Source organism: Dinoponera quadriceps, unplaced genomic scaffold (genome assembly GCF_001313825.1).
Source record: "Dinoponera quadriceps isolate SergipeBrazil2010 unplaced genomic scaffold, ASM131382v1 scaffold2167, whole genome shotgun sequence".
Lineage (NCBI taxonomy): Eukaryota > Metazoa > Arthropoda > Insecta > Hymenoptera > Formicidae > Dinoponera > Dinoponera quadriceps.
In genome coordinates, this window is record NW_014556702.1 from 1,487,174 (window position 1) to 1,514,238 (window position 27,065).

Sequence of the window (27,065 nt, forward strand, 5' to 3'; positions counted from 1 at the left end):
ATGGATAACCAACGTCGACACACCGCACACGCTCGTTCAATTCGAAACGCGCGTCTATTAATCTAGATGTTACACACGTGAATAATTATTCACGAATATTTCACACCTCTCGAATTAATTACGCTCTTGGCGGCGTTAATGAAAGATAGCCGTCTCGCCGGCCGTAATTACCCCGATAAATTGATCGAATAATTTCGAATACCGTCGCTCGCGTGCCACTGCCTAGCGCGTTATCCGCTCCGAAACATAAGAGAATGAGTAATCACACTCACGTGGCGACGTTCGTTTTCATTTCGGATTGCCGATCGTTATCGGCAGGATGTTAATCTATGCAAGAGTGATTCTAATTAGCGCCGTCGCGTTCCCGTCCTAATGGATTAATTCCCAGCAGTAATGGACTGTAAACTCTGTGTAGCGACTGTATATCGAGTTGCACTGCGACTCGCGTGACATTACTCCGATGAGCCGGATTCGCGGCGAGCCATTAAGAAGTAAAATACACTCTTTTCCGCCAACTCGCGCACGTCGTCCGTTTCCGTCGTCACGTCCGAGACGGAGCAGACAGCGCGTACTTTCTAAAAATTGATCTAGAGTCGCTGCCTCCCCGCTAGAAATTTCACGCATTTTTGAACGATTATTGGCAGGTTTACTAAACTCTAGCCTAGTAACTGAGAAGCAAAACTTGCGATGTAATACTTTTCCTGGAGTTACTGCGTACAAAAGATGCGCAAAATCTGAACCCATTTACCGAATCGAAATGGAATAATAAATGGACAAAAAACTAATCACTTGATTAATAAGTAAGCCCGTTGCTCATAAAATAGACAGTTTTGTCCTAGAAATACATCTGAATTAAACTTTATTAAGTTCATTTTATAAGCAATATTGTTACAACTAGTGCGAATGCACTGATACTAGACAGTAACCGAATGGATGTTTAGGAAAATTGCACACAAAAAAAAATTAATCTTAAATCAAAGTAGATGTTCTCATATATAAGCAAGAATATTATAATATTCTTAGAAGATTTTCAGTCTTTTGAATTGAGTTCAAGTAATATTTGCATGAATACAATTTCAATCAAATCAAGATCAAAAATCTTCTAAGAATATTCTTGCTTATGTATGAGAATATCTGTTCTTGATTTAAATGTAATTTTTTTCTGTAGATACATTTCTACCAGAGCTATATTTCGTGAATTAATTATAATATCAGTTTCCCGAGCATCTTTATATATTTCGCAGGGGTCTTCTCACGTAAAAATCATACACGAGACAAATGTGTGTGCTTCGGCGCAGTCTAAATTTATATTTCAGACACGTACGCATTTTTCGCACCACCATCTGCCCGGGGAAAAGCGGATGTGTACGTGTGTTCTCGTTTTGCGCGCGGTATATTTTAGTACTCTAATTAATTTTCTGAGGATAACTAACCATCACTTATAGTGTCGTTGCGCGCCGATGGTACGGATACTCGATGCACCTGATTGATCGAACGTATAATTAATGCGCGTCTGCGTGTTACATAGGCGTCGGTACCTCTTTGCGTTCGTGTGCGAGACAGACGATCCTCTCACGCTCGAGAATCTCTGTGTAAATAAAAGAGAAGAAGATTTACGGCGAAAATCTCAGACCTGTGTTAACATGCACAGGCATTATAAAAATTCTCCGTATTTTTAAATTTATTTTTATTTTGTAAAAGCTGATTGCTTCGACTTTGCAATATACTAACATCGTTTCTGAAACTTTTAAATGGTTAGTAATTTTGTTTCTGACAAATTTGACATATTGACAATGCAAACCGTGGCTGTATTGTTGGGTATAAAGCATTCGGAGAAAATCGATTATATCTGTTGTGAGTGCATTCGCGTCGCTTATAAAATATTTGAAACGATTGTTCGAGGGAACAATCGTTTCAAATATTTTATAAGCGAACAATAGAGCTTTAAAGGCCGATATTCTGGCTCCCTCGTGACCACGTTCGATGTGTATTTCCGTTACGTAACAACACGACACTCGCACTTCGTGGACCTGCACGTCTTATCGTCTGATGTCATAGTCACAATTTCACAATGACCGCGCCATGTCCGAGCGTGGCTTTTGCGGTGCCATTCACGAAACGTGATATCACTGATACCGATATAAAATGTCTCATATTAATTTATTTGTTTCACCGAATGATCTCGCCTCTTCTCGTGCTTTACGTGATTCTCTCACACTGAGATTTACCTATCTATCGCAGTATATTGATTCTTTCGCATAGCAGTTTTTTTACTCTTCCCTCTAACATTATAGAAAAACATATTATGGATATGTTAATTTTGTGTTAATTTTTTACATAATATTTATGTTACAATTCACCTCGTGTTAAATTAACACAGAAACTTGTGTGGGTCGTTTGGGGCATGTGAAATATGCTAAATTTGACAGAGAATTTTTTACTATGTATTCACGTATCGATTGTCAACCCGACGTCGCAATATTAATTCACGTGAGATCGTTTGAATCGCAAATTTAACGGTCGGATTGAGATGTCAAGGAAGAAGGTTCTCACATGTCACCCACGCTCCTGCTTCGGGCGTAAAAATGCTGAAACATTTGACGTCTCTATTTCAAATTCTTCTTTGTAATTTTTACATACATTATCATTATCACTATGTTTATAGACACGTCTGCAGGAACTATTCGGACCATACAGTATTTGCGCTTCGATTTGTTATAAAGCGATTGCTCACACGAGTTTCGCTATAGCGTCCAGCGACGTGGACGAAGATTGCACTTGAGAGCCTCTGCCCGGTATTTAGTCTGCGGGATGATAATTACCGACAGCGTAATTGCCGCGACTCACGTGCTCTCGTTAGGTGCACGATGGAATTACTATGCTTCATGAATCTCTGCCCGGGCGGCCAGCAGACGTTGCGACGCTACCAGCTTTCTTCGGCGCTAATCTCATATATGAATAATTCCACCGCGATCGAGTGCCAATCTAACGTACAATATTGCGATAGAACCGCGGTTAGCATCCCGATTTTTCTCCCCTACCATTCATCTCCGTTATGTATTATTAGATACTGATAGTGGCGGCGGAAAAATCTCGTATCATCGTATTCATTGTATCCCGACAGTTCCCGTTATTACCACTGTAGCTATTATTACTACCGTTGTAACCATTCTACGATTATTACCGAGTAAACACTTCCTTTCATATTAGCCTCACGTTATTTAATCTTATCTCGACACGCAGGCACTTAGGGCCTTCGCAGGCGACTCGTCTCATATTTGTGAAACGTCCCTCGACCTCGCCACTTTTTTCTTCTTCGATCGTAACCTTGAGATAACACGTGTTTCTTCGATCGGGCCGAGTCGATTCAATATCGGACACGGCTATCAAAACGCTATTACACACCTCATCTATAATCCATTTCACACGTTCGATACGAAATATACGCCCGTATCGTTCGAACGACCGCTTCGCGCCGGCCGAATCCCGAGAGCGGCCGCGAGCTCGGCGATACGCCGCTGAAAATTCGAAAGTTGGTCGGCTCGATTTCCATGCATATAAATAAATACGGTCCGGCCGATAATCAAGCCGGGGCGACGATGCGCCGAAAGCGAATAATCGATGTCGGGCCGATTGACGCGGCCCGAGCCGCTAATTCATTGAGAAAGATTTAACCGCGGCGCGTATATAGGAGGCACGTTAATGCGATACAAGAGCGCGGGAATTAATGAGTATGTAAATGCGCCCGGGACGAAAAAGGCTCGTCGAATAAAGTATATAGCGGCGGTGCGGTCGTGATCGCCATCGCAGAGCAGTACCGAGCATAACGTGTGACCGTTCGAAACGCACGCTCGCTAAAGCGCACCGGCATTTTCCTCGGAAAGCGTTAAATATTTATGTTTTCCTCCTCGCGTCCCCATTTTTCATCGACTCCGCGCACATCGGTTTTGCATATCGGGACCGCGACCCGACTGTTAATTCAATTGCGCACGCAAAAATAATGGTGAATTGGAGCGCGGCCTCTGACATCTATTCATTAGGGTGTACACGTACCGAAATCAATTTCCGAGAGAGCGACGAAAAGCTGCGTTCGAATCCATTTCCAGGCAAACGCCGAGGTCGTTTTACTCACGTTGCTCGTGTTCCAATAACTCGCCGGTTTTCTTCAAGCTTTCGCAAATTGCAAGCCATTGATGTTTTGGCACTCGAGTTACAAGGAAAGACCGAACGGTGTCCGATTCGAGTGGAAGTCAGCCGGAAATTTTCGCTACGCGCGAACAATTCAGAAGAGCTCGCGTGTAATTGAATTAAGAATTCGTATATACGACGCGCGAATTATAGTCATCTCGTTCGTGAGTGCAGCAAGAGAGAGAGAGTTATCTCGTACCTTGCAATTACGATAACCACAATCCCGGGCGTTTATCGCGTTGGAGAGTCGGGCTCCCTTCTGAATTGAAAAAAGAAAATCCCCCTCGACGCGAGGTACACCCATGTAAATGCAAAGCACGTCGGCATGCGCGACGTTCGGCCGATGCGGTAATTTAGGTTTACAGAGCGAGCGAATTTAATCGGGGGCCCGCCCACGCGTCGACAATGAGGCTCGTAACTTTCGGAGCGGTGAAGGGCGCCGTTCTTTCCGTTTTGACAGGATTACCGGTCGACAGGGCCGAGGGAGAAAAAAAAAGAGTCCGTTCCACGACGACGCGTCACAATAGCGGTGTCGTGGCCGTGAATGGCGCGGAGAAACGCGATGGACAGGATCAGAAGGGACGATTATTGTTCGCGCACGATCCGACTGGGACTCGCACGGGGTTCGCTACCGCGGCGGGAGGAAGGAAAAAACGAGGGATTACTCCCTCGCATATCCGTATGCTTAATTCCGCAAACGTGCCCTGCTGAATTCCCCGGGCGATCCATTGAGCGATGGAATACCAGGCGGGTTCAAGATTGTCCATAAATCTCGGCGAAACGCGCGGGGGAATTTGCACGCGCGAGCGACGCACAGTGGGTCCAAATCGATTTTAGCCGGCCAATAACGAAAAGAATCAAATTTAAAATGTTCATCAAACATGTGTTTCTCTTGTTTCCTAAGCACGCGAAAATGAAAGTTTTAATGAAATATGCCACTGCTCGGGAGCAATATTCACGATCCAACTCGGTATTCAAAATGATTGTTGAAGTGGATCGATGAAATATTTTTTTTTACATGATCTACCAACTAATGGGCCTCCGAAAAACTGTTCGTGTTATTATTAAATCAATCCAGATTATTCAGTTTTGGAGATTCTGCAGCCACCGGAGAAAAATCAAAGCGGATCGCATATGTTGTAGGGAAAAACTTTCATCGACTTCCACGATGGGGCTTCTCCTACAAACGTAAACACATAAGAACTGATATACAAAAGAAGAACAAGCGATTCCCAGCGATTCTCACTATACAGCGGAAGACGGTAAAACAATAAACCGACAAAAAATGCAGCTACATTTCTTTCAGCGTCCTCGTCATTAGTTCTAGATAATGCTAATGGGAAGAAAAATGATCGCAAATAACGTTATATTTGTTTCTTATTCATGTTATATGCTTTAGATATTTTATTATAAACTATTAAACAATGAGAAGTGGAACCGGACTCCCGAAGATATGATTATAATATTCTTATCGTAAATTTGATTATAACGTATAAATATTTTGGGAAGCCGGCGAAAATCGACTTGGACCCAACATGCGATGCCGTACGGCGCTCGAGAGATCACGTGTCCATGTATTCACCACTACTTCATGCGCGCGCGGATGCACGGTTTTTCCCACGAGACGAGGGCGGGCGATAAAAATCGCGCGCGTGCGAACACTAAGGTCGTCCGTGATTTCTTAATAACGAAATCGCCTGAAAGACGCCGATGATCGCTATCGGACTATCGTAAACGCCTTCGGTATTAATGCCGCGTCATCGTTATTCGCGCGTTTACGATTCTCGCCAAAACACGCGTAAATCACTTCGGTCGCGTCGTTCGGACGCGGCCGAAGGTTGTAATTTTATTTTAATAACTGGCCGCCCATAATTATGTTTACGCACGCAGGGTCACGCGAGAGGATACGCCACGACGGGATACATACATTGTTGCCGGCGAGAGGAGTGACGAATGTGTCTTACTTAATCACGAGTTTAGCGAGTATAATTTTCGAATCGCGCGACAATAAATAACGCCGTGGCCCGCGCTTACGACGGGAACACGATTTAACCTGTCATCGTGTGTCTTTGCCACGTTTTTTAGGGAAGAAAATGTTAATCGAACGGGTTTATCTCGCTGTAACCGCACGCTCCTATAGACACGGCGTTCGGGTAAACGTATCTCTGATATAATCAGCGGTTTCGCCGCTGTTCGGTGCGGAAACTCGTATGCGGTATTTCTTCGAATTTTCCACAGCGATCGCGATACAGTCAATGAGCGCTAATTGTCGTGTAAACGGTGTCTCGTAAACTTGCGCGTTTCTGAGGTCTTCCTTAGAATCTACCGGTCATCTCATTTTATGCGTTTTCCGTCATTTAGAGATGCTAAATAGGACTAAAACTTTCGTTATCACTTATAAATTAAACCTACATTGATTCTCTAGAATCTTCAGTTAAAAGATTCGGGTCGTAAGTAGATCTGAAATTTCGACCAGGGTAACGTCTCGGAATCCCTCACCCGAATCGAAATTTTAATCCTAGTTTAAATCTAATTTAATTCTACATTAAGTGTTCAAAAGTCTTTTATCGTTCCTTCGATGCTACAAGTGAGAACTTATTTCTGTTCTCTCCACTCGAAGACTTAACGTCTGGAATTTAAAATTTCGACTCGGGTATCGGCGATCGAACGACGCGTTCACGTTGATGCGACGCGAGGAATGACGAAGGGGAAACGAGTCGTGGAACAATTCGCAATTTTTGCGAAATACTTACGACCCGGCTGATTTCGCAGTCCGCGGATATCGCTTACGGCGGATGTGCGCGTCGCGTTACAAGTTTCCGTTGGGAAAAAATGTCCAAGGTGCAGTGCTTTTTTCCCACCGCGAAGCGCTGACTCCGGGCATACCTGCGTACACTCGACACGATGATATGACGTGGATCGCGGTCCAACTTGAATTCGAGGCTCGACGTGGAAGGCGCATTCCACTTTCTACGAGTAAGCCGATACCCGAGCTTATCATAAAAGATCGGAAGAATGCGCGTCAATAAGGTGGTCTCGATTCTGCCCTACAACAGCTAAAACCGAATTGGCTGCCGGGGAATTGGTTCTCTGATTTATTTCTCCATTTTTTTCGCACGGCTGCTTCGCACGGGAGAAAATCCTATTAAACGTGATAGTATCTTTTTACCAACCGGCGGTTCGGCCGTGCAACAAAACGAAGAGAGCAGATCGTGGTCGCGCCGCGGTCGTAAATTACGTTCACCTATCGGAAAGTGTTTTTGCTTAATCCTAGGACTCCGAGGTACTAAAAGTTCACGCCGACTTGTAAGTCGTCGCGCGCGCGTGTCTACACTTTAGATTATCATAAATATGAGGTGTGTAACGGCGCGTACACACACACGCACACACACACACGGATACTCTGCTCGTTTACGTTTAACGATCCACCACTATAATCTCATTCGGAGTTTAAGGTTAATTGGCGCGGCTCGCTCACTTATTTACAATCCGAAGATTACAAATCCTCGGCGGCGGCCGGGAATTATGGATCGTAAATAACGTTGTACAATCCACCGGCGAGTCGCGGTATTATACACTGTATAACCCGGCACTGTATAATTCGTGAAGTAATAATTATCGCCCTCTCGTACGTGTATATTCGCGTGAATTTGATACGCGCGAGCCGGCCGATCGCGAGAAGGCTGACTTAATCGATCGCGCGAGAGGAATATCGAGGAGGCGAGATCACTTTCGATCGCGTCGTTATCAATTCAACGCGAGCGCTGCTTGAGAATCTCGCCGAGAGCGGCCGTCATTCGATCGTTTTTAATCGAACGCGCCTAATCCCGTCGTTTCTCCATTTCAAGCCCCGGCTTTCCGAATGAGATCGCGCTCGGCAGAGCCACCGGAGAAGTTAATAACACGAGCTCCCTGAAATCCCCCTCCCCCTTCGATTTATATGTTAACATCCAATTCCCCTCCGCAAGCGTGAAGAAGCAGCATCTTATTCGCTGGTGTCGCGCTTTAACGCGCATTCGCCACGCGATTTCGCTCGCGTAACGCACATGCGAATTACGGGCGATGCTCAAACGCGTATAATTATGCGTACGATTACGATGTTCGCCGGCAGCACCATCCTCGTCGACATCGTCGTCGGAAGGCCGCGACTCGAAGAGATCGAAGCGAGGCGCGTGACGAACCGGCACCGTGTCATCGTCGAGTCGCGATGCGTCACGAGGCGTGGAACACCGGCAGACGTGCGCTCTCGCCCCGTCGTATTTTATTGTTCGCAAACGGAAACAAAAGTAATGCGAGTAAAGCGCTTCGCGTCGCCGTCGTGAGCTCCTCAATCAATCCGTTTTGCATGATGATGCATGAAGCGCATTCGGCGAACGCCGCGAGGACACTCATCTGGGTGTGGACGCGCGCGCCGCCGCCGAACGCTGTCCTTTCGTCAGCACCGTAGAATCTCGATTGTCCGTACGGCCCGTAACGGTACGTTCGATTATCGTTCGCTCGGATAAACGTTTGATTCTCCGAATGGTATATCTCCGTGTCTCGCGGAGAATAGACGTCGCGTGTACGTGTTCGAGGAGGAGATAATTGCTCGGCCCGCTTTCTCTTTAAGCTCCTTCGCTTTATCTCTAGTTAATGGAATATTGCGCAATTTATTGAAACGTGATTGTTCGTTCATCCGAAGAAGGTTGATTATCCGCGAACGTCACGTCTTCTCGATTAGTTCGGACGATGACGGTGTGAGATAGTAGTAGATTTCACATTATCGCTCCTCTATTTGCTCGGGCTGGAAGTTATGTCTGAAGCTTCGGAGCTTCAAATTTCTGAATCTTCGGCATATTATGTTCGAATGGTAAAATGTTGAAGTGTGAAGTATTCGGAAGTTCAAATATTTGGATATTCGAAACTGTAAGAACATGGAAAGTACATGCGTTCGTTTTGTAGGCATAGTAAATAGTATTTACTGTCTTGAAGAATGTGATTTGTTTTATATTGCGTCATATTATTACATATCACGGCAAAATTTGTATTTATTTTAAAATAAAGTTGACGAGATTTGTTTTTTGTTATTTGGATTTTCCTCGTTTACTTGGATTCTCTTCGTTTATTTTGTTTTAAACTAGACAAATACAAATCTCAGAATGGAACTGAAGATATTTAATCAAACTGATATTCTCCAATTGCACAGCATTTTCTGTGTGTTGCATCCTTCAAAATTAGTTCCATTAACAGCTTTGATATTTCAAATAGAGTTCGAAGCTTCGAATAATTCGGCTTCGAATCGCGAGTCTTCGGAACTTTGTCCTTCAAATGTCGAATTATACCGAAGTTTCGAATATGTCGAATAACATACGCAGAGAATTTTTCTCGGAGACATAAATATTCATGAACCGAAAGCATCATAGTAGCTTACCCGGCTGGGATATACAGATAACGTCGAAACAATTTCAAAGCAATACGAGAAATTTTGGAAAGCTACGCGAACGATTACAACTGCATACCGCTGTACGCATACCATGGTTTATATCACAAACATAATGAATATCCCGTCTTTCATTTGTTCATCAGAAACACACATACACAGTAATACTATACGTTACGCAATATTTACTACCCGAAATAAAATTTTTTCGCACTGATATTGGAAATAACGCGCAGTCCAAGCTGCAGCGTCAAAAATATGTGTATCGATATAAGATATGTTTTACTTTTCTGATATTTCCTTGTGCGTACGATAAATTTATATAACATCAGATGAAAAATATAGTTGATCAAACTATTCATTTATTGCTGTGGTACATAAATTTTGACTTCAATTCATATTCATGATATACAGATATACTCGCGTATGTCCCAGTCGCGCGATACAAATCTGGTAAACTATGCTATTAGTACGCCACATTATTCAACAATAATTTTCTGCGTGTACTACTGTTTATACTTCCGTTTCATTCTCAAGCGGCGAGAGAGCGCGTACTCCGAACGAGATCGGGAGCTAAACCGCAATCGATTTATAACGAGGCTATCGATGATCCTATGCAAATGTTGCGACGCGAAGGTCGCGTTTTATTTTCCCGCCTGCGACCAGTTTGTTCGCAGCCGGATGTAGCGCGGCCGGATGATGTATACGAATATTAACGGTCGGATTTTGATCGCTTAATTGAAATGGCGCTATTCATTAATCTAGGATTAAATCAATTTGGCGACACAATAACGATAAAGGGACAGAGATTCCTGTTTTTATCCTCATTTTACATTTGTGTTCTTTTTCCCTCCGCGGAGATTGTGATTTAAATCGCGACCGATGAGGCGCGCAGCCCCGCCATTTAATCGCGATCGATAAATTTTCCTGCGGGCAAACCACTTTGGTATCTCACTGGTAGTAATGGAGCGCGAGTCGAGAAAATAAATTCGCGTAAAAGCACGTCAAATGATGATTACCGGCTGTCGCGAGTCGTTCGGGAATCACGTGTACTAAATGTGTAAAGTATCAATAGTCATTTTTTTTCTCGATTACGGATTTACGATTACAGAGCTCGAACGATATAACGAGCAAGACAGATGTCGCGTTGCCACGCTGCCGATTTCCTATTGATCACTTATTTCATATTAACGAGCAATTGTTATTTTTTCGTATCCACGCGCAAGCAATCGTCTCAAGTTCCATAGATCAATCCACATTTTTTACGTCAGTTTATGCGACTCCTGCGGTCGATTATGTCTGCATTACGGGGCCGACGAAGCAGCGAGGGCGGCACTGGGGGATTTCAACGATGATATATCGTTATGGCCGCGGGAATACCGGTATCCCTATGCGTCTCGGTCGCGCAATCGTCTACCGTAACAATAACTACGTCCTTGTCTCTTTACGATACATCGCGCGGCAGACCCCGCGGAGATTCGCTCGTGGAAAGGCGATCGACAAGGGCACAAAGGTTCCATGCAAATCAGGTCGTCGCGAGAGAAAAAAAGCAACCGGGACACCGTGAGCGTAACTCGAACGGGAAAGAGAGAGGAAAGAGAGGCTCTCGCGGGCTCGCATAACATGTCGGTGATAAAGCGGCGTATCCGAGCGATCCCCGCGTCTCGATGTTTACGGCGCGGATGCGTGTCGGAATATTGTCGCGTCTACCGAAAGTACGACCACTGTTTTGCATCCCGCGTACACAACCTCTCGGTTGAGTGTTTCGGGGCTCACGTTGTGGACGGATCGACATTTTTCACTCCGCCGCAATACGTTATTCCCGCAGGAAATTCCCCTCCTCGCGAAGCGAATCTCTCGACAATGGATCGGAAGCCGGGCAAGACGCACGTCCGTATTTTTATACCGTTGACTCGCATCTGTTACGTTATATCGGAAAATATGTATTTTATTGTGTATGCACAGAGGAAAAAAAAGTTTCTTCGGGTATACGTGTTTCTTTTAGTACACGCGTTGGTCTGACTCGAGTCTGTTTCATACAAACAACGTGATGTAAAAACGTAAAGTATTATCATTTTGTTCGAATGAAAATGTTATTGTTTTATTCAAGTAAGCGAAATGTTGTTTGGTTAGATGAAACAATATTATTTAGAGGATGTAACATTCCGTATTTTCAATCAAACAAATTTAATTTATTAAATATTGTTCTATCGAAATAAGAAAAACAAAAACATTCTTTAATATTCTTCTAACATAGCATTATTTCTTTCAAATAATTTATTGTTTGTAACAACCATCGTAACGTTTGGATGAAAATATAGAAGAAACACGTATATTATTTGACGGTGAAAGATATTTATCGTTCGAAAAACCAAAGAATCCTGTTTGTTGAATCAAACATTTATTTGATTTTCCCATTCCGAAACACAAATTTATTTCAATCAAAGAAATTTTATTAAATCCAGAGAAATCTCTTTCTCTACGTGGAATATTGAAAAATGTTGAGTTTCCAATAGCGCAACGATTCGCCGATTTACGAAAACAAAGAGAGACAAGTGCGGCTAAATTTAATTAACATCACAGACTGTACGACATTAACGAACATAATTCGAATGTTTTAAATATCACTGTATCCGATTAGCCGGCACGATCATTTATAGCTGAAATCGTCGACTATACACATTTATACGGGCATTACAACGCTAGTTAACGCGTCAATGAGACATTTTTGACCGCACAAAGTGTTTCTAGATCGCGCTCGACTTTGCTTACCGTTTTGACGCTATGTTTAGATCAGCGTTCAGCTGGCGACGATAAACTAGGTCGGATTAGCTCACTTCCTTAGTGAGTTTTTTATCCTTCGCCGAAGGAGCCTCTGTGTTATTTTACGCATGTATGCTGTATAAATATCGAAGAATATCGGATTCTGAGCGAACGTCAAGCGCGCGATGTAACATCGTGGTGACATTCGATATCTCGCTGAAATTTTCCTCTTTTCTCTCCCGTCACTTTTTACACTTTTTGCGCTTTTAATGCTGGTTGGGAGCATTAGATTACGTTGAAGAGATGATACGTAAATATCGCGAGATGTGTCCGAAACAATATGCTGCTGCACGTTGAGATACATACGTTTGTTCGTGCGACGACAAACATTGCAACTAAATATCACGTCCGATAGTAACAGAAAATATCATGTCCAATTAGTTACGTATTTGTATTTTGTGTTTACCCGTGATATTTATTAAAGCGTCAAATGGAAAATTGCGCACCGCTGTGGGTGGTAATTAATTTTCATACGGAACTACGCAATTTACACAGAAATATAATGCAACAATTATTAATCGATTAATTACCAAATTCCGCGCGATTGACGTCGAGCCGTGCCGATTCGATGAATGTAAAAACCGTCTTTCAATCACCGTCCTAACTAACGTCAACTTATGCTCAATACGCAATACGAATAAATAATTGACATGTTTACTGCTGCAAGATGCCCTGTTTGCCGAGAAAAGCAAACTCGAAGGCGAATATTTTTATCGTTATTATAAACATTATTAGTTGCGGACGGTATCGATAAATATGCCCGCTTCGCGGTAAAGTGGCTATTTGAATGTTTTACCAACTGCTTATTTACTCGGAATTACCTCAAATTAGGCTCTTCAGAACCCGACTTTGAATTTTTTTGCGCCAAACATCGACCAAGGATTGCTCGCCGCGTATACGTTACAAGTAGGAATACGAGTCTTATTAAACAACTTCACCCGTAACCGGATTTCGCGGATAAACAGATTTTCCGCGTGCGCGGCAGTTTGTTGCGTTGCGTTACACCTTTTATCTCACGGCGATTAAATTTCTCCGCCTTGATACCGATTTTATGCGCGTTGGAATGCAATCTGAAAATTGCGCGCGATAAAACGAGCCGATGATGAAAACACGGCTATCCCAACCGCCACGGCAAACATGCTATTTGCAATGAACGATGCATTTTCAAGTTTTCTTTTTCCTCAGATGAGGCGGTTACTTCTATGGACGCATTTCCTGCTGCTAACCGTGCTGTTAGCACCAGTGCAGAGGGTCGCAGCGTGCAGCTGCGCACCGGCCCATCCTCAGACCAAGTTCTGTGATTCAGATTTCGGTAAGAAGACAGATTGCAATTTTACCATTTTATTCTTTCGCCGTCTGTTATCCAATTAAACTGGAAATTGCACTGAGAGAAAAATATTTGGTTTTTGTAATTATAATCATCACAATAAAATGATAGTCATATATATATATATATATATATATATATATACACACACACACACACACATAGTTCATTTATGCATATAATGTCATAATAACCTTACATGAATATTCCTACTAGTATTTTTGTAGTTAAAACCATAAGAAAGGATATAATATCGATGCCGAAAATTTCTCTCAGTGCGCAATCTCGAATCTCGCTTTACTCGACGTAACAATATTTCGACGAAGAGACCCCGAGCTTATCGAAGCGATGCCCGTAAACTCTCGCGATGGAGAGATTTCGCACATCAGTAACTATAATACGGTATAGTTCCTTCGGTAAAATATGCGCGATTGTAATGCGTGAGGTAACGGCGAGATTCACTTTCCGTCTTTCGTAAAAGTCAGCGACGGCCACGGTTAACGACGTTCTTCTGTCGCAGTTGCCGTGGTGAGGGTGAAGAAGGTTCTCACCATGAGCGAGTATGAGATCGCTTACAAGGTCAAGATAAACAGGGTCTTCAAGGTGTGTATTGTGCGTCGTGAGGCGCGCGCGGGCGCGATGAGGCGTCTGTCGCGAAATGTAATCTAGGTTTAACCACACGCCTTTTTTCTCCCACAGTCGAACCCAAAGGCCGACACGGCTCTGATGCAGAACCTTTTATGGACTCCGTCCGAGGACTCGATGTGCGGCGTAATACTGAAAGTCGGCGAGACTTATGTCCTCAACGGGAGGATCGTCAACGGGAGAGCGCTCATCTCGTTCTGCGGATTAACGATAAGGTGGGCCGACACGACCAGTAGGCAACGCAAAGGACTGAGACAACTTTATCAGCAGGGTTGTGTGTGCGATGTAAGTGTTCATTTGGGAAAAAAAGATCCCAATTCGAAAGACGAAACATTGCGAAACATTTTCGCGAAACACGGGTGGAAAGCATTTCGTACTTGTATTAAAATCGGTTCTTGATAAAATGTTCGTGTTAAATTTTTAACAGACCCCGTGTGTTAATTTAACATATTATGAATATGTAATTGAGTATTAATTTATGACATAATATTTGTTACTTTTCAACGTATCCACATCGTGTTAAATTAACACCAAAATTTATACGGGTTCATTTATGCATATATTTATGCATAACTTATTAACGTCGTTCGGGACACGTGAAGTGTGTTAAAATTAACGCGAAATTTTTAACTGTGCAGCGACAAGAAGAAGTCGCGATCGATGGTTTCGACAGGTAAATCCGGTGGAATCGTTTGTATAAATCAGACGCGCGTCATGCAAAATTAAATATTTCCCCGACCGACCGTGAGCTAATGCAGACTCGATGTGCGAAGGGTGAGGTCGAAGCGATAAATCAGCCGCGCTGTAAATCCGGCCACTTTTATATCGGGTGAGAGTGCTTCCAAAAAGTGTCCTAAAAATATACGCGCGCGAGATCTCCCGCGAGATCGCGGGCGAACAGAAGGAAAGAGTTGCGCGTTCGATCAATCACGGGGAGATTTTCGCGAGACGCGAGAGTTTACGCGACTGAGGAAGCCGGGGGAGGATCGGGCGAGGGATAGGGAGACAGAGACAGAACGTGGAACGTGAGAAAAATGGCCTGGTTTTTGTATCGCAGATTCTGTATACACACTGGAGACGCAAGGGCGCCGTGCTGGAGTCCAGCGGTGGCAAGCGTTGCCTCTGGGAGAGCACACCAGGCCCGCAGGATTGCCAAGAAAAATACGGCGTGTGCATGGTGGCGCCGAGCGGTTGTTCCTGGGTTCCCTCGGTCCCGTACAAAAATTGTATCAAGGAGCACCAGCGTTTGCGCGAGCAGCAGAGAGCGCGGGAACCTTAACTCCGCTGACATTTTCGTGTCGGACTCGGTGTTCTTCGGCGGTGAGAGAGGGAAAGGGAGAAACGACCGGCTCCGCCGGTCGCAAAACGACGCGCGGCCTGCCTGTCAATCGGCCTGATCGAGCGCGTCGGCGATAATTGAGTCACTGAGGGGCGGAGTGGTGTACGGTGACAGTTTAATGGAACGAACTATTCGCAGAGCCGAAAACGACGGAGTTCTGAGCTCTCCGCTTTCATCGCGAACAGCACAATAGCTTGTTAATAGGTCATCGCGCGCACGTATAAGGCGACGTGATTCTTCGTTTCTTTTTTATGCGTTTCTGAAAAGTAACATTCATCGTCGGGATTATAAAAATATTTCACCGATTGGTAAATCACCTTCGTGTTGCTCGCAACAGCGCCCTTTCGAGTGACACGACATTTATCTTCGAGCGGAAATGTTGGGTTTCTGGATCTTCGAAACCGGCGAACTCTGACCCGATAATAGTGACACTTCGTGACACTCCCATTCTGAGGGACGCGATTATGTACGTCGATCGATGACGTCAGGGTATCAACCTTCGTGCTAATTTGTACGTAGACCTCGAGAAGCGAGCAGAAAGGATGCTCGCCTCGAGGAATCGGTGTAGTATTGTAATTGTTAAGGTATGGAATCATCTATCACGTGTTAAATTATTCGTAGCTCGAGTTCGGTGGCGACAACGTCGGCTAATTTTTACTCCCGCATTTTCATCGACCGACGCTGGAAAAAGGATTCGGTAGTAAGTATTAAAATTTGCTGGATATTTGCCGAATCAGTACTTGATTACCGCAACCGAATAATTTAGTTTCGCATACTAAATATAAAATGTACGAAACTGCAATACTGTGTACACATAACTAAATTATTTGATTGCAATAATCAAATAATTAGTCGGCGAATATTGGTCAAATTTTCATATTTATTACCAAATCTTTCTTTCAGTGTAGCGACCGGCTATTACGTAGGTTCTATGATGTATAAAGAAAGATGACTTAGTTAATTACGATTAAGCTCTAACCGACGTTGTTGAAACCGATCCTTAACCATACAATTATTATTAATGAGGAGTAAGTTTGTAGCGCCAAGCATTTCGAAACGCGCCGAGATACCCGATACGCCTTTCATCGCTGAAACGTATACGGGCGTCCTATTTTCTCACGGCTATTCTCTCGATGAGTTGTATATATTATATATTATACTATATATTATATTGTCAGTGTAAATTGTGCATCCTTAAATTATTCCAACTGTCGTTTCGTTGTACGTAGCCTTAGACGTCGTTGAGACGTACTTTATACTCCGTAAAGTTTTATGTGCGTTCTTAGGTGTAAATTAGATTGTACCTCTTTACGCATGCTCGTTAATTACGCAAATTATTGTTCGCAATCCGTGCATCCCGTCTAACTAAACGAGAAGCCTCACGCAATTCGGGCTCGCGATTCTACAAACGAAGCGGCGGTTTCCTCTACGAGATTTCGATGCCGCGCGATAAAGTGCATCGTTCGACCGCGCTTTGATCATTATTGCGTCCGTTAACGGTTTCTCGTGGAACCAGCGATGTCTAAGTGAATCGGAATTCAGTGGAAGATACGAAAATTGTTACCGTAACGGGAGATTTGTTTGCATTTCCGATCGGGAGAGGAGGAATTTTGTACCTATGCGTTAGTTTAGTTCTTTACACGCGGTAATTTCGTAAAACGTTACGCACACACGATATGTAGAACAGAAATAAACGAAAATGGCGGTCTTCTCGTATGCACACGGACGATACTCTCTTTCCCGGTGTTCCGCCGGTTTTATCGGAAAAATTCCGAGGAGATGATAGCATTAAGTAAATATTTGTCGATCGATTTCACTCACCATTTCGCGATGATTGGGGTAATAACTCTGCTCGATGAGGGGGAAGTTGTCTTTACCCAAACGACGTTGCAGCCCCAGCAGGTGCGCAAATACCCAAGGTTTGTCCTATAATTTCGTAAAGCACATAGAAATTATTGGAGGATTCCAATCGTGCTGTGTACGATGGGCACAGATATAATAAAATCGATGGGAGTTATCACGTACGAGAATTGGGCATGGAATGTGTAATTAAATTTCTCGATCGACCGATCATATTCTGTTCAAATAATAATTTTCGCACCTCAAATATAGATTAAATAACTCGTAAACTCTTTTTACGTAACCGGAGATAAAACGAACCGCGCGGCATTGTATTCATTCAATCATTTTAATCAATTCGATTTTCCGCGTTGGCGGGGGTTACGTTTTTGGCGAGAATGATTGATGATAGATTTGTTAGAAACGGAGGCTTGTCGATTCGTTACCTGGAAGTTGTAAATCGCAGTAAGATTGTTAACGCTGGGCACACCGCCGTACATCAGCCCGAGAAGAAGATTCTTGTAATCTTCTCCGGCATCCCGCAGGTTTTGACGTATTAATACGAAATCAGGCTTGAAGGATCTGACAACAAACAGTGGGCGTTGCATATTTGACATTTCGAATAAAATTTTCATCGCGAGCTTGTCATTTTATTTGAATATCGATATCAATTTCATGAATTTTCAAGAAGCGAGTGAACTTTTATTTCTCCGATATTTAGAAATATTCAGATGTAGGATAAATGTGAAAAAAATAGTAAATTCAACGTGACTGCAATTTTGTTTGAGATATTGGAAAGTATTGATATTCGAATATGCAAGCGCATGCTCTCGTTTCCGTCTATGATTGACACCCAGCAAGTTCTCACCGGATGACTTTGGTCCCGTTACGATAGACTGCCATGGACACAACGGTGCCCGCCTCGCTCGCTGTCAGGGACAATTCTCGAAATTCCGCCTGCTCGACGCGGATCTCATAATCGCTGTGCAGTCTACGTCCCCGGAAGTATTTGCTCCAGTCGGTGTTCTGGTCGTCGATCACCAGCAGAGTGAAGCATCGGTCTTTGCTGTATGACGGGCCTCTGGTCGCGCCAGACACCGCCGCTCCCAGAATAGAAGCACCCTATAGGTCATTTTAATTGTCAGACTTCTGCGACGCTCTCTCGCTCTTTGTACGATATAGTAACCGAATAAACATGGAAGGCGTATCGATCGCAATTAAGCAGTTCACTCTGACAAGAACGGGTGACGTTGCGTATCGAGAGAGACGGACTTAACGAATGGAACTTGTTCAAATTAGAAAGAAGAGAAGACCATTCAGCTGCAAGAGAGAGACGTTGCGATTCTGACAAACGCGTAATTAGAGTCCCTCGGTATGATGTCGCGATATTGATTAAAAATTAATAGATTTACAGTGAAATTGGTGCCATTATAAATACATCAACGTGTTGGGTAACCTTATATATTACTGAAGTCGATGAAGATAATTAAATGAACATTAATCAAATATCCAGACGTTTCGGTTCATATTAAGGTTTGAATATGTGCACAATGTCCTCGACTTCTCTTGTTATTCGACGATTGACTGATTGTTATTGACTGAAGCCTTTTATATTTATCGACTTCTCCTACATATCTTCGATATATTTCTCTCCTCACTTCGGTTATGCCTGTACGCTTACTTTAGTATAAAAGGATTTTTTGTTTTACCCACAGACTTAATTCCATTTTAATTTAAAAGACTTATTTGTCCTATCGAAAAATGAGTAATCTTTCTCTTTGTTTATCGGAAGATTTCTAAAGAAGAACGAAAGCCATAAAATACCAATCCTCACAAATAACTAGAACCGCCGAGAGAAGAAACCTAACTAAAATTGGAATCAACGACCCCAGGCGCGAAGGCAAGCCGAATTAATAATTCAACTCTGCGTTTACAGTTACATCGACGGTGCGGAACAATCGCTCCCCTCGTCCTCGATTAGAGTGACAGAGCTAATTTCCGTGTGACTGCGAGTGGCGTACATCAGCGTGGATGCAAAGGGCGTGGACGAACTTGCCTGGTCACGGGCGGCGCCGGTCAAGCTCTGCACTCGCTGGAGCAAACTCTCCCGGGTCTTCGCCGGCGAGGACGGCGCGCTGGTGGTTCTCGAGCCGGGCCTCAGGTTAAGGCTGAGGTCGCCGCCGATCGGTTGCGGCGGTCCGGAAGGTGGCGCACCTGGGATCGGCGGCTGGGACGGCGGTGGAATCGGGCCCGGTTGGGACTGCAGAGGCCGGTCCGGCACCGTTTGATACGGCTGGGACGAGTCCTGCCGGCCCACGGTGGCCAGCCCAGGATCCGCGTTGGGCTCATCGTCGAGCTCCGAGCTCAGGTCCCCTGATGAGAACCTGGAAGACAAGCTATGGTGGTGGTCGTGACAGTGGCAATTTGGCCGGCAGCTCCGCGCACTGACGCCGTCGTGTTTCCGACTGCTTGTAATGCACATCGATCACAGCCAGTGGTGACGCTGATGGAATGAGGCGTGGAGATGACGTCGGACGATGAGACTGGTGGTCGCTAACATGCGAACGGCGAGCGTCGGCCTGGCTATTTCCGTTCCGCGCGGAATAGACCAGCGACGGACGCCCGGAAGCTCCGGCTTCCCGACGGTAACGTATTCGTGCGCGCATGTTTCTTTTCTCTCTCGCTTTCTGCGGTTACTGTTCCATCGCGCTTCATTCTTTATTTCCCGCCGTTTCACCTCCTTAAGCCTGGAAATCCTTTACGCGCGAGCGAATTGTCTCCCCCGCGTTGAGCATGAAACGCGCGCCGAGGCGCGAACAGTGCGAGGTATCCACACGAAATCGCGTCGTTGCGCATTTACGTCATCGACTCTCTCGCGCGCATACACAGACGCATCAACGCGCGTCCGTGTGGTTACTCGTCGAAAGTAAAAGCGGCAGATGAAAGACGCGATATCGCTAAAGCGAGAGCGGGGGGAGAGGCGGCGGGAGTGGCGACGTTATGTTGACGATGCCATGTGTAAAGCAACATTAGCGCGATGGCTTGATATCGCGCGTCGAGATTGCATTCGGGGCAATGCTGGAAGCGGTATTTTTAACGAGCCGCATGCACACATCCAGATCTTTGCCGAACACGAAAGGCTTGGAATTATTAATAACAACATCAAGATACCTGCGTGCCTCACAGATTCGCCGTTAATATTTTAGCGCGGTATACTTTCGAGCTTATCCAACACCTCGAGTCATCTTCCTCCTCCCCCTCCCCCCCCCCCCCCCCNCTTCACCTCCGCGCGATCGATTAACGGTATTTTCAAAGATAACAGACTGCCCAGGGCTATATACCGTCGTCCTTTACATGTTTCCATCGATCGTCTTTCATCAGCTTATCGGCGTAGGCTTTTATTCTTAATTACACTTAGAGGAGAAGGTGATCCCCCTTATACGATCCCCCTTTACATGTTGTCTAATAATTTTGCTAATAATCAATATTTTTAATTGAAGACTTAACGATTACGTTTGTCAAAGTGTCGTTCAATCGACACTGGGCTTAAATTTATGAAATATTTAATATCTAAAACGTTATTTATAAAAATGTGACGGCATTGCAAAATGGGTCGAAGAGAAATGGGATGGTAATGTGACCTCCGCTAGAATAGATTTAAAAAAGTGTAAAAATACATTTTTTAAATTTAATTTGAATTATTGACTTATCGAATAATTACTTCGACATAATAAGCTCGAAAGTTGGAGAGTAGAAATACATTATAACAAATGTCGGCTATTATATATTGGTCAAGACTGGGGAAGATACTTTTGAAAAAATCGTTATTCAAGAAATAGCGAATCCTTACAATTTCTGTTATTTTTTCACTAAATTTGTCTAATAACGAAGATATTAGCCATAATACCAACAAAAGCCATAATACCATCCTTCCCTCTAATATCTTGATAATTGTCCTCATTCGTTTTTAATTAGTGATTGAAATAAAGCCAATTCTGACGGGTTCGATTTATGATCTATAAATATAAAAAAAATACAGTAACGGAGTTTTCTTTACTGAAAATTCTCTATTGTACTGTACTGTTTTCTTCATCTCAGTTCCCGCACCTCGCACTGTCATGATTTTGTCACATTCTGGAAACCCTTGTGAACTCCCGTCGAGTTTCAGTGACTGTCCCAATTTCTAACACCGTAACTTTGACACGTTGTTTACGGAACGGCGGTTGCTTAACGAGCAACTCAGGTAGGACGCGCGTGTCCGGCTAATTGGACAGAGGAATCTATTTTCCTTTCACGGACGCATCGTGAGAGCGGACAAGAGCTCGTGGAGTATCGAGATACTGAGCGCGCGTGTGTTCAACGTTTTAACGGCCGATCGTCATTATATGCACGCTCGTGTGCGTAAATTTACTCGATATGAGAGCCACTCATGAAAGGATTCAGCCTGCCTGTGATGATGCGATACACGTACTTTCATCAGCTGTGCCTTTCAACAACGTATTCACTCACGTGTGAGATAGCGCGGGTGTTTCGATCGGAACGTTTACATGCTCGATTTTAATTACACGGATTAGTGGATCCCCGTCCGATTCCGATAACGGTATGCGAATGTGTTATTGGCAATCACGCTGAAAAGCCGTTTAAAGGTACGGCTAATATAATTGGGATTTCAAGCGATGCTCGCAATTGTAAGTGGTTTCTTATATCGGCGGATATAACGCCGGTGAGAAACGACGAAGAAACAAAACTACATTGCGTAAATTATGTACTAGGTCACGGTAAAAAAGTTCAGTTCGATTTTCGATAGATAACTTCACGTGCGTGTAATGCAGGCAACGATACTGATAATATCCTGTCGCTAGACCGTCGGCGAAGGACTGCAGCCAACGATGGTGATTACCACGTTGATAACTTGTTTCCATTGAAATTGGAGCGAAATTTTTTATAGTTTTAAGGCCTCGAAAAATCCCGTTTCTCCCCTCGTTTTTCCGCGGATTTCTTCGGTTTTTCTCACAAGAGCACAGAAATTCGTTTAGAAAAATTCACGCTTGTTCGATTAATATCATATTTACTTTTTCTCGCAAAGAAGATAAAAAACCAAAAGGATGCACGGAAAAATTGATAAACAAAAAAAAAACGGGGGTTTTCAGAACTGTAAAACTATAGAAATTTCAGTTCTGCGTTAAGTCTACTTAGTTCTATAGTTCTATATGAGGTCTTCAAATATCTTCTATTGCCTTTTATCGCTTTTTGATGCTACAAATGGGAAGTTATTTCCATATTCCTCGCTTGAAGACTTAATATAGAACTAAATCAACTCAAGGCAGGGCTAAAATTCGACTCGGATTGTCTCAAACATCGAACTGAACTTTTCGACCGATCCGATACTCAGCCCGCCTACTTTCTTGCAGAACCGGCTAACATCACAAAACTCTTATCGGTCGTTTGCAATTGAGAAGTCTTCTACAAATCAGCAAGAAGCTTACGCCGTACGGTCGCATTTTGCATGCAGATTTCGGATTCGGGCTGGCATTAGCGGGCTGATCGACGGTAGCGAAGTACCGGCCAATTAAGTATCTCGATAATTTGGTATTCCCGAGGAGTCGCGCACACGCCGGCGCAATTACGGGACACGCGCCGAATGGTCTCGGCTAGTTGCGGAAGGTACGCGCGGCCGTGAATTACAAACTCGCGGGATGAATGGAGATATTAAATGCCAGCCCCGGAATCCGGAGCGCGGACGCGATGGCAGCGGCGACGATGACTCACCTCCGTTTCAGGTAGTTGACATTGGAGGTGAAGGACTGACGGAAACTGGAGAATGAAATGTTGCCGGGTGATGGAGCTGTACCACAGTACTTGGCGCAACCGCCGCGGCCGGTAATCTTGATGGTTACACTGGTCTTGCAGTCGCGATGAAATGGCGCGCGGTTTCGTCGCTCAGGCCGTTAGCGCGATCTGCAGGACAATTCGCTCTGGTTCCTTGCAGCGCTTGCTGATGGTACAGTGTCGTGGAAGGGACGCGCGAGCGGGTCGTTGCAGGTCGATAGATTGGCTCGATGGATTCCCGTGTCCGATGGGCGGACTCTCTCTTTCTCTCTCTCTCTCTCTCTCTTTCTGCTCGATGCGTCGTGGGATAAACTTCAACGTAAGGTAACCCGAAAGGAAAGGATGAAATAAGAGGAGGTGAGGAAGGAGAAAATAAACAATCCAAGTTGAAATCTGCAACAGGTAAAGGGCAGAAGGCGATTGGCAAGCGAGACTCGTACGCGCGAATGTACCGCAGTACGTGCAATTTGTATCGCTTCAAAATGGAACTGCGAATATTCGTGTAATTCTGTTAAATAGGTGTAACATATGAGAGATAATAATTGAGTCAGAATAGTATTAGCAAGGCTCGGTTTCTGCCGTGATACACACGGCCGGATTAATTCGCTATCCTTTTCACCTGCATTCAAGCCCGTTCTCGATTCACCGGAATACTCGAGTTCCACGTTTGAATATTCGAGCGACGCCCCCGGAGATCCCTCCGCCCCTCGGGGGGAGGGGGCATTTGTACACTTTACAGACCTAATTCAAAGAGCTTTCCCTTCCATTTCGTGCGGCTTAAATGAAACGATCGCGGAACGGCACACTTTTATTGTCGGACATCTCCTCGTAATTGGGTTCTCCACCGTATCGGAAACAGCGAGGTAAGGCCGTAAAACTGGCTCTGTGTTCTTGTGACCTTCTTCATGCCTCGTGCACAGGTCTGCGCGACATTACTACGCTAATAAAAGCAACGTCAAAAACTCGATAAGATTTAACCTTTCGACGTGTAATACGGAACCCGCGGTGTGCACGCAGGGATATTTAATTATATTAAAAAGAGCAAGGGGCTTGAAATAGTCGCGCCGACATACCGACGGGAGAAACGATGCGGAAGAAGGAACAGAAGCCCGGGGGCGGTGGGGGGGGCGAATGAGCTTTTTAAATTCCCGAAAGAGTTCCCCGACGGATAAAAAATTTCAATCTCAGATACGTACGTAAATCGACAATGCGAAGAGAGCGCTCCGGGGGCAGTCACGTATCGTACCATCGGGGGATAAAAATTACCGGACGTAACCGGTGCGGCCCGACGACTCGTTCTGCATAACGCTCGCGAAAATCGATACTCGGGCCGCGATTTCGCTTGGAATTTCTGAAATGCTTCGCGGCATCGCGCGCGCCGGCATTTACGTGTTCCCGGAACATACGCGCGGCATGAAAACGTTACTTCTACGGCTCTCGTCCGTCCCGATCCTATCGGGCGGAGCGTACCTTCCTTGAGGAGGGCTCGCTCGGGGTAATTCTATGCTCACGCGGCGGGAGAAGAAGAAGCGTCGAGGAAGCAATGATACGTTCGAGAAGCGCTCATATTTGTTTCTTGCAGCGTTCTCCGATAATAGCGACGCCCATGGTTCGCGGAACCGGCGAACTTCGCGTGTAGCAATCTCCGACACCTAACTTCCTCGGTACGAGCGAGGGGAAGTTTGCGGCTCAATTGGCGACTGGAACGACGGCGTGAGTTACGGCCTGTTCGCCGCCACGCGATGGACACCGGGTGTCAAACTGAGAGAAAGCGACGTTCCCTCTCTCTCTCTCTCTCCGAAGAAGAATTCCTTACGAGTGAGTAAGTACTTCGAATGCGCAAAACGGCGTGCAATTAAAATTAATCTCGCCGTTTGATCTCGGTTGCGAGAGCGGGCGTTGCATATGCTGCATGACCATGCGATGCTCCAATTTGCGTAATTGCAGAGATTAAGAGTCTTCCAGAGGATCGCCGCGTCCCACGTCCTGCTTTAATCCCTGCATCCAACTGGCTTGAGAATCCTGGTATTAAGTGTAATGAAATTCTCGCGTGGTATCTCCCGATCTTCCGCTCCCGGTCATCTGTCAGATATCCCGCTCGGATTGGAATTCGCGACCGGCGGGGGCACGCCGGTTACAAGAAGTTGCGTAATGCAGGGAAGAAACATGTTTGCCCCGGACTCGAAATGTCTCGGAAATCAAAGATATCGCAGCGACCGAGCGCGCGATACGGAGGAGGATGACCGACACGGTTGTTCCGCGAGGGGTTTTTCATCGCGAAGATAAATTTAGGTGCGCGGGGGCGAGAACTTCCCCTCCTCCGGCCGTGAAAAGAAAATGCATTAAGCGCGCGAAAGAAACGGCACGAAAGAATCGCTCGGGACGCGCGTTTACGCTGATCGTTAAGATCCATCTCTCTCGGCGGCCATGACTGCAACCTCGCGAGGAAAAAGCGGCTTTCATTAACGTCACACGACGGAACGAAAGGACGGGGAGACGTTTGTCACGGCTCTCGCGAGCGGGTGTGAAGTGAAATTCGCTGAAAGGAAAAAAGGAGCAAAAATCAATAGAGACGCGGCTTCACGAAACGCGCCCCTTCGCCCCTTCCACGCTCTCCCTCCCCCGGAATTCCGGCCTGTCGCGGATGTCGGCCCGACATCGGCGGCTTAAATTGTCCCCCTGACTATACCCCGACTATTTATGACTGAACATTGATTGCGCTCCGGCCACCCAAGACACCGGGATCTTGCGCAATGGACGTAAATCCCGAAAAGCCAGCCGCGCTCTCGCCTGCCCACCGAAACCCTCGTTCTCTCAGTTCTCCGGGAAGTAACGATCCCGCTTATCAACGGCCGTCCGCTCGCACGGCCCGACCTCGGCCATCGTTTCAGCGCGAGCGGCCAGCAGTATCTTACCTCGAGGATCTCGCCCGCGAAGACGGTTACCTCCTTCGCCTCCTTCGCCTCCGATAAGCAGTCGCGAGCCCCGCTCGATCGCGAGCCGATTCGATCGTTACGCCCGCGTTTACGACTCGTCGTTCCGCCAGGCTCTCTCACAGACAATACGAGAGGCGAGAGCGACCGTCCGGAGCGTACCGAGCGAAACTACCCGGAGAGAGAGAGGCGCCGGAACTACCCCGCTCGCGGCGAAGACGAGCGTCACGTGAAAGGTGGTGCTGGCGCGCCACCAGTCTGTCAGTCGGCGTACTCCGCGGGGTCGAACTGGCCGACGGACTGATTTTCGCGAGCGGACCACTCTTTCGTCGCGGACCTTCGCGGAATCGCCGGCCCTGCACCGCGCGACGTCGCGCGAGATCGATGTTCTCGCCTAACTGAATACCCGGTCCCGGTTAGCCTCGCCAGTGCAGGCTGAGCACTTACCTGTGTCGCGTGCGTGTACTACCCACTAGTTTGCCGATGAAGCAGTGAGGCTCGGCGGAGAATCGCGAGGGTGTCGCCCGGAGGGCTGCTCCGGTCGATACGCCGACGCCTGCGCAACCCCTTATCTCTCGCCGCTGCTCCCCCGGCGTCTCCCCCCCTCTAATAGTAACGCTCTCGGGGACACCGCGCACTCTCCACCCCGGGGCACGACGGCCTGGAAAAAAAACAAGCCACCCTCGCGACGGTTGCCCGTTGGTATTCGCGCGGGATTGTTCG

General features: G+C 45.6%; 2 protein-coding genes across 4 annotated transcripts in view; one reads left to right on the forward strand and one right to left on the reverse strand.

The window, feature by feature from the left end:
• LOC106747969 (metalloproteinase inhibitor 1) overlaps positions 1–17,461 on the forward strand; it is a 33,926-nt gene extending 16,465 nt beyond the window's left edge. For all 3 annotated transcript variants that reach the window (XM_014626045.1, XM_014626046.1, XM_014626047.1), the window contains exons 2-5: positions 13,616–13,742; positions 14,278–14,360; positions 14,457–14,687; positions 15,460–17,461. In XM_014626045.1, coding sequence (XP_014481531.1) covers positions 13,616–13,742; positions 14,278–14,360; positions 14,457–14,687; positions 15,460–15,681 — 663 coding nt within the window. In that variant the 3' untranslated portion in view covers positions 15,682–17,461. The remainder of the gene's footprint in view (positions 1–13,615; positions 13,743–14,277; positions 14,361–14,456; positions 14,688–15,459) is intronic.
• Positions 1–27,065, reverse strand: part of LOC106747959 (synapsin) — a 56,342-nt gene that overhangs the window by 27,150 nt on the left and 2,127 nt on the right. Inside the window, exons 2-6 of the mRNA XM_014626017.1 lie at positions 23,350–23,529; positions 19,637–19,964; positions 18,449–18,702; positions 18,027–18,162; positions 17,563–17,667 (exon numbers count right to left, since the gene is read on the reverse strand). Coding sequence (XP_014481503.1) covers positions 17,563–17,667; positions 18,027–18,162; positions 18,449–18,702; positions 19,637–19,964; positions 23,350–23,529 — 1,003 coding nt within the window. The remainder of the gene's footprint in view (positions 1–17,562; positions 17,668–18,026; positions 18,163–18,448; positions 18,703–19,636; positions 19,965–23,349; positions 23,530–27,065) is intronic.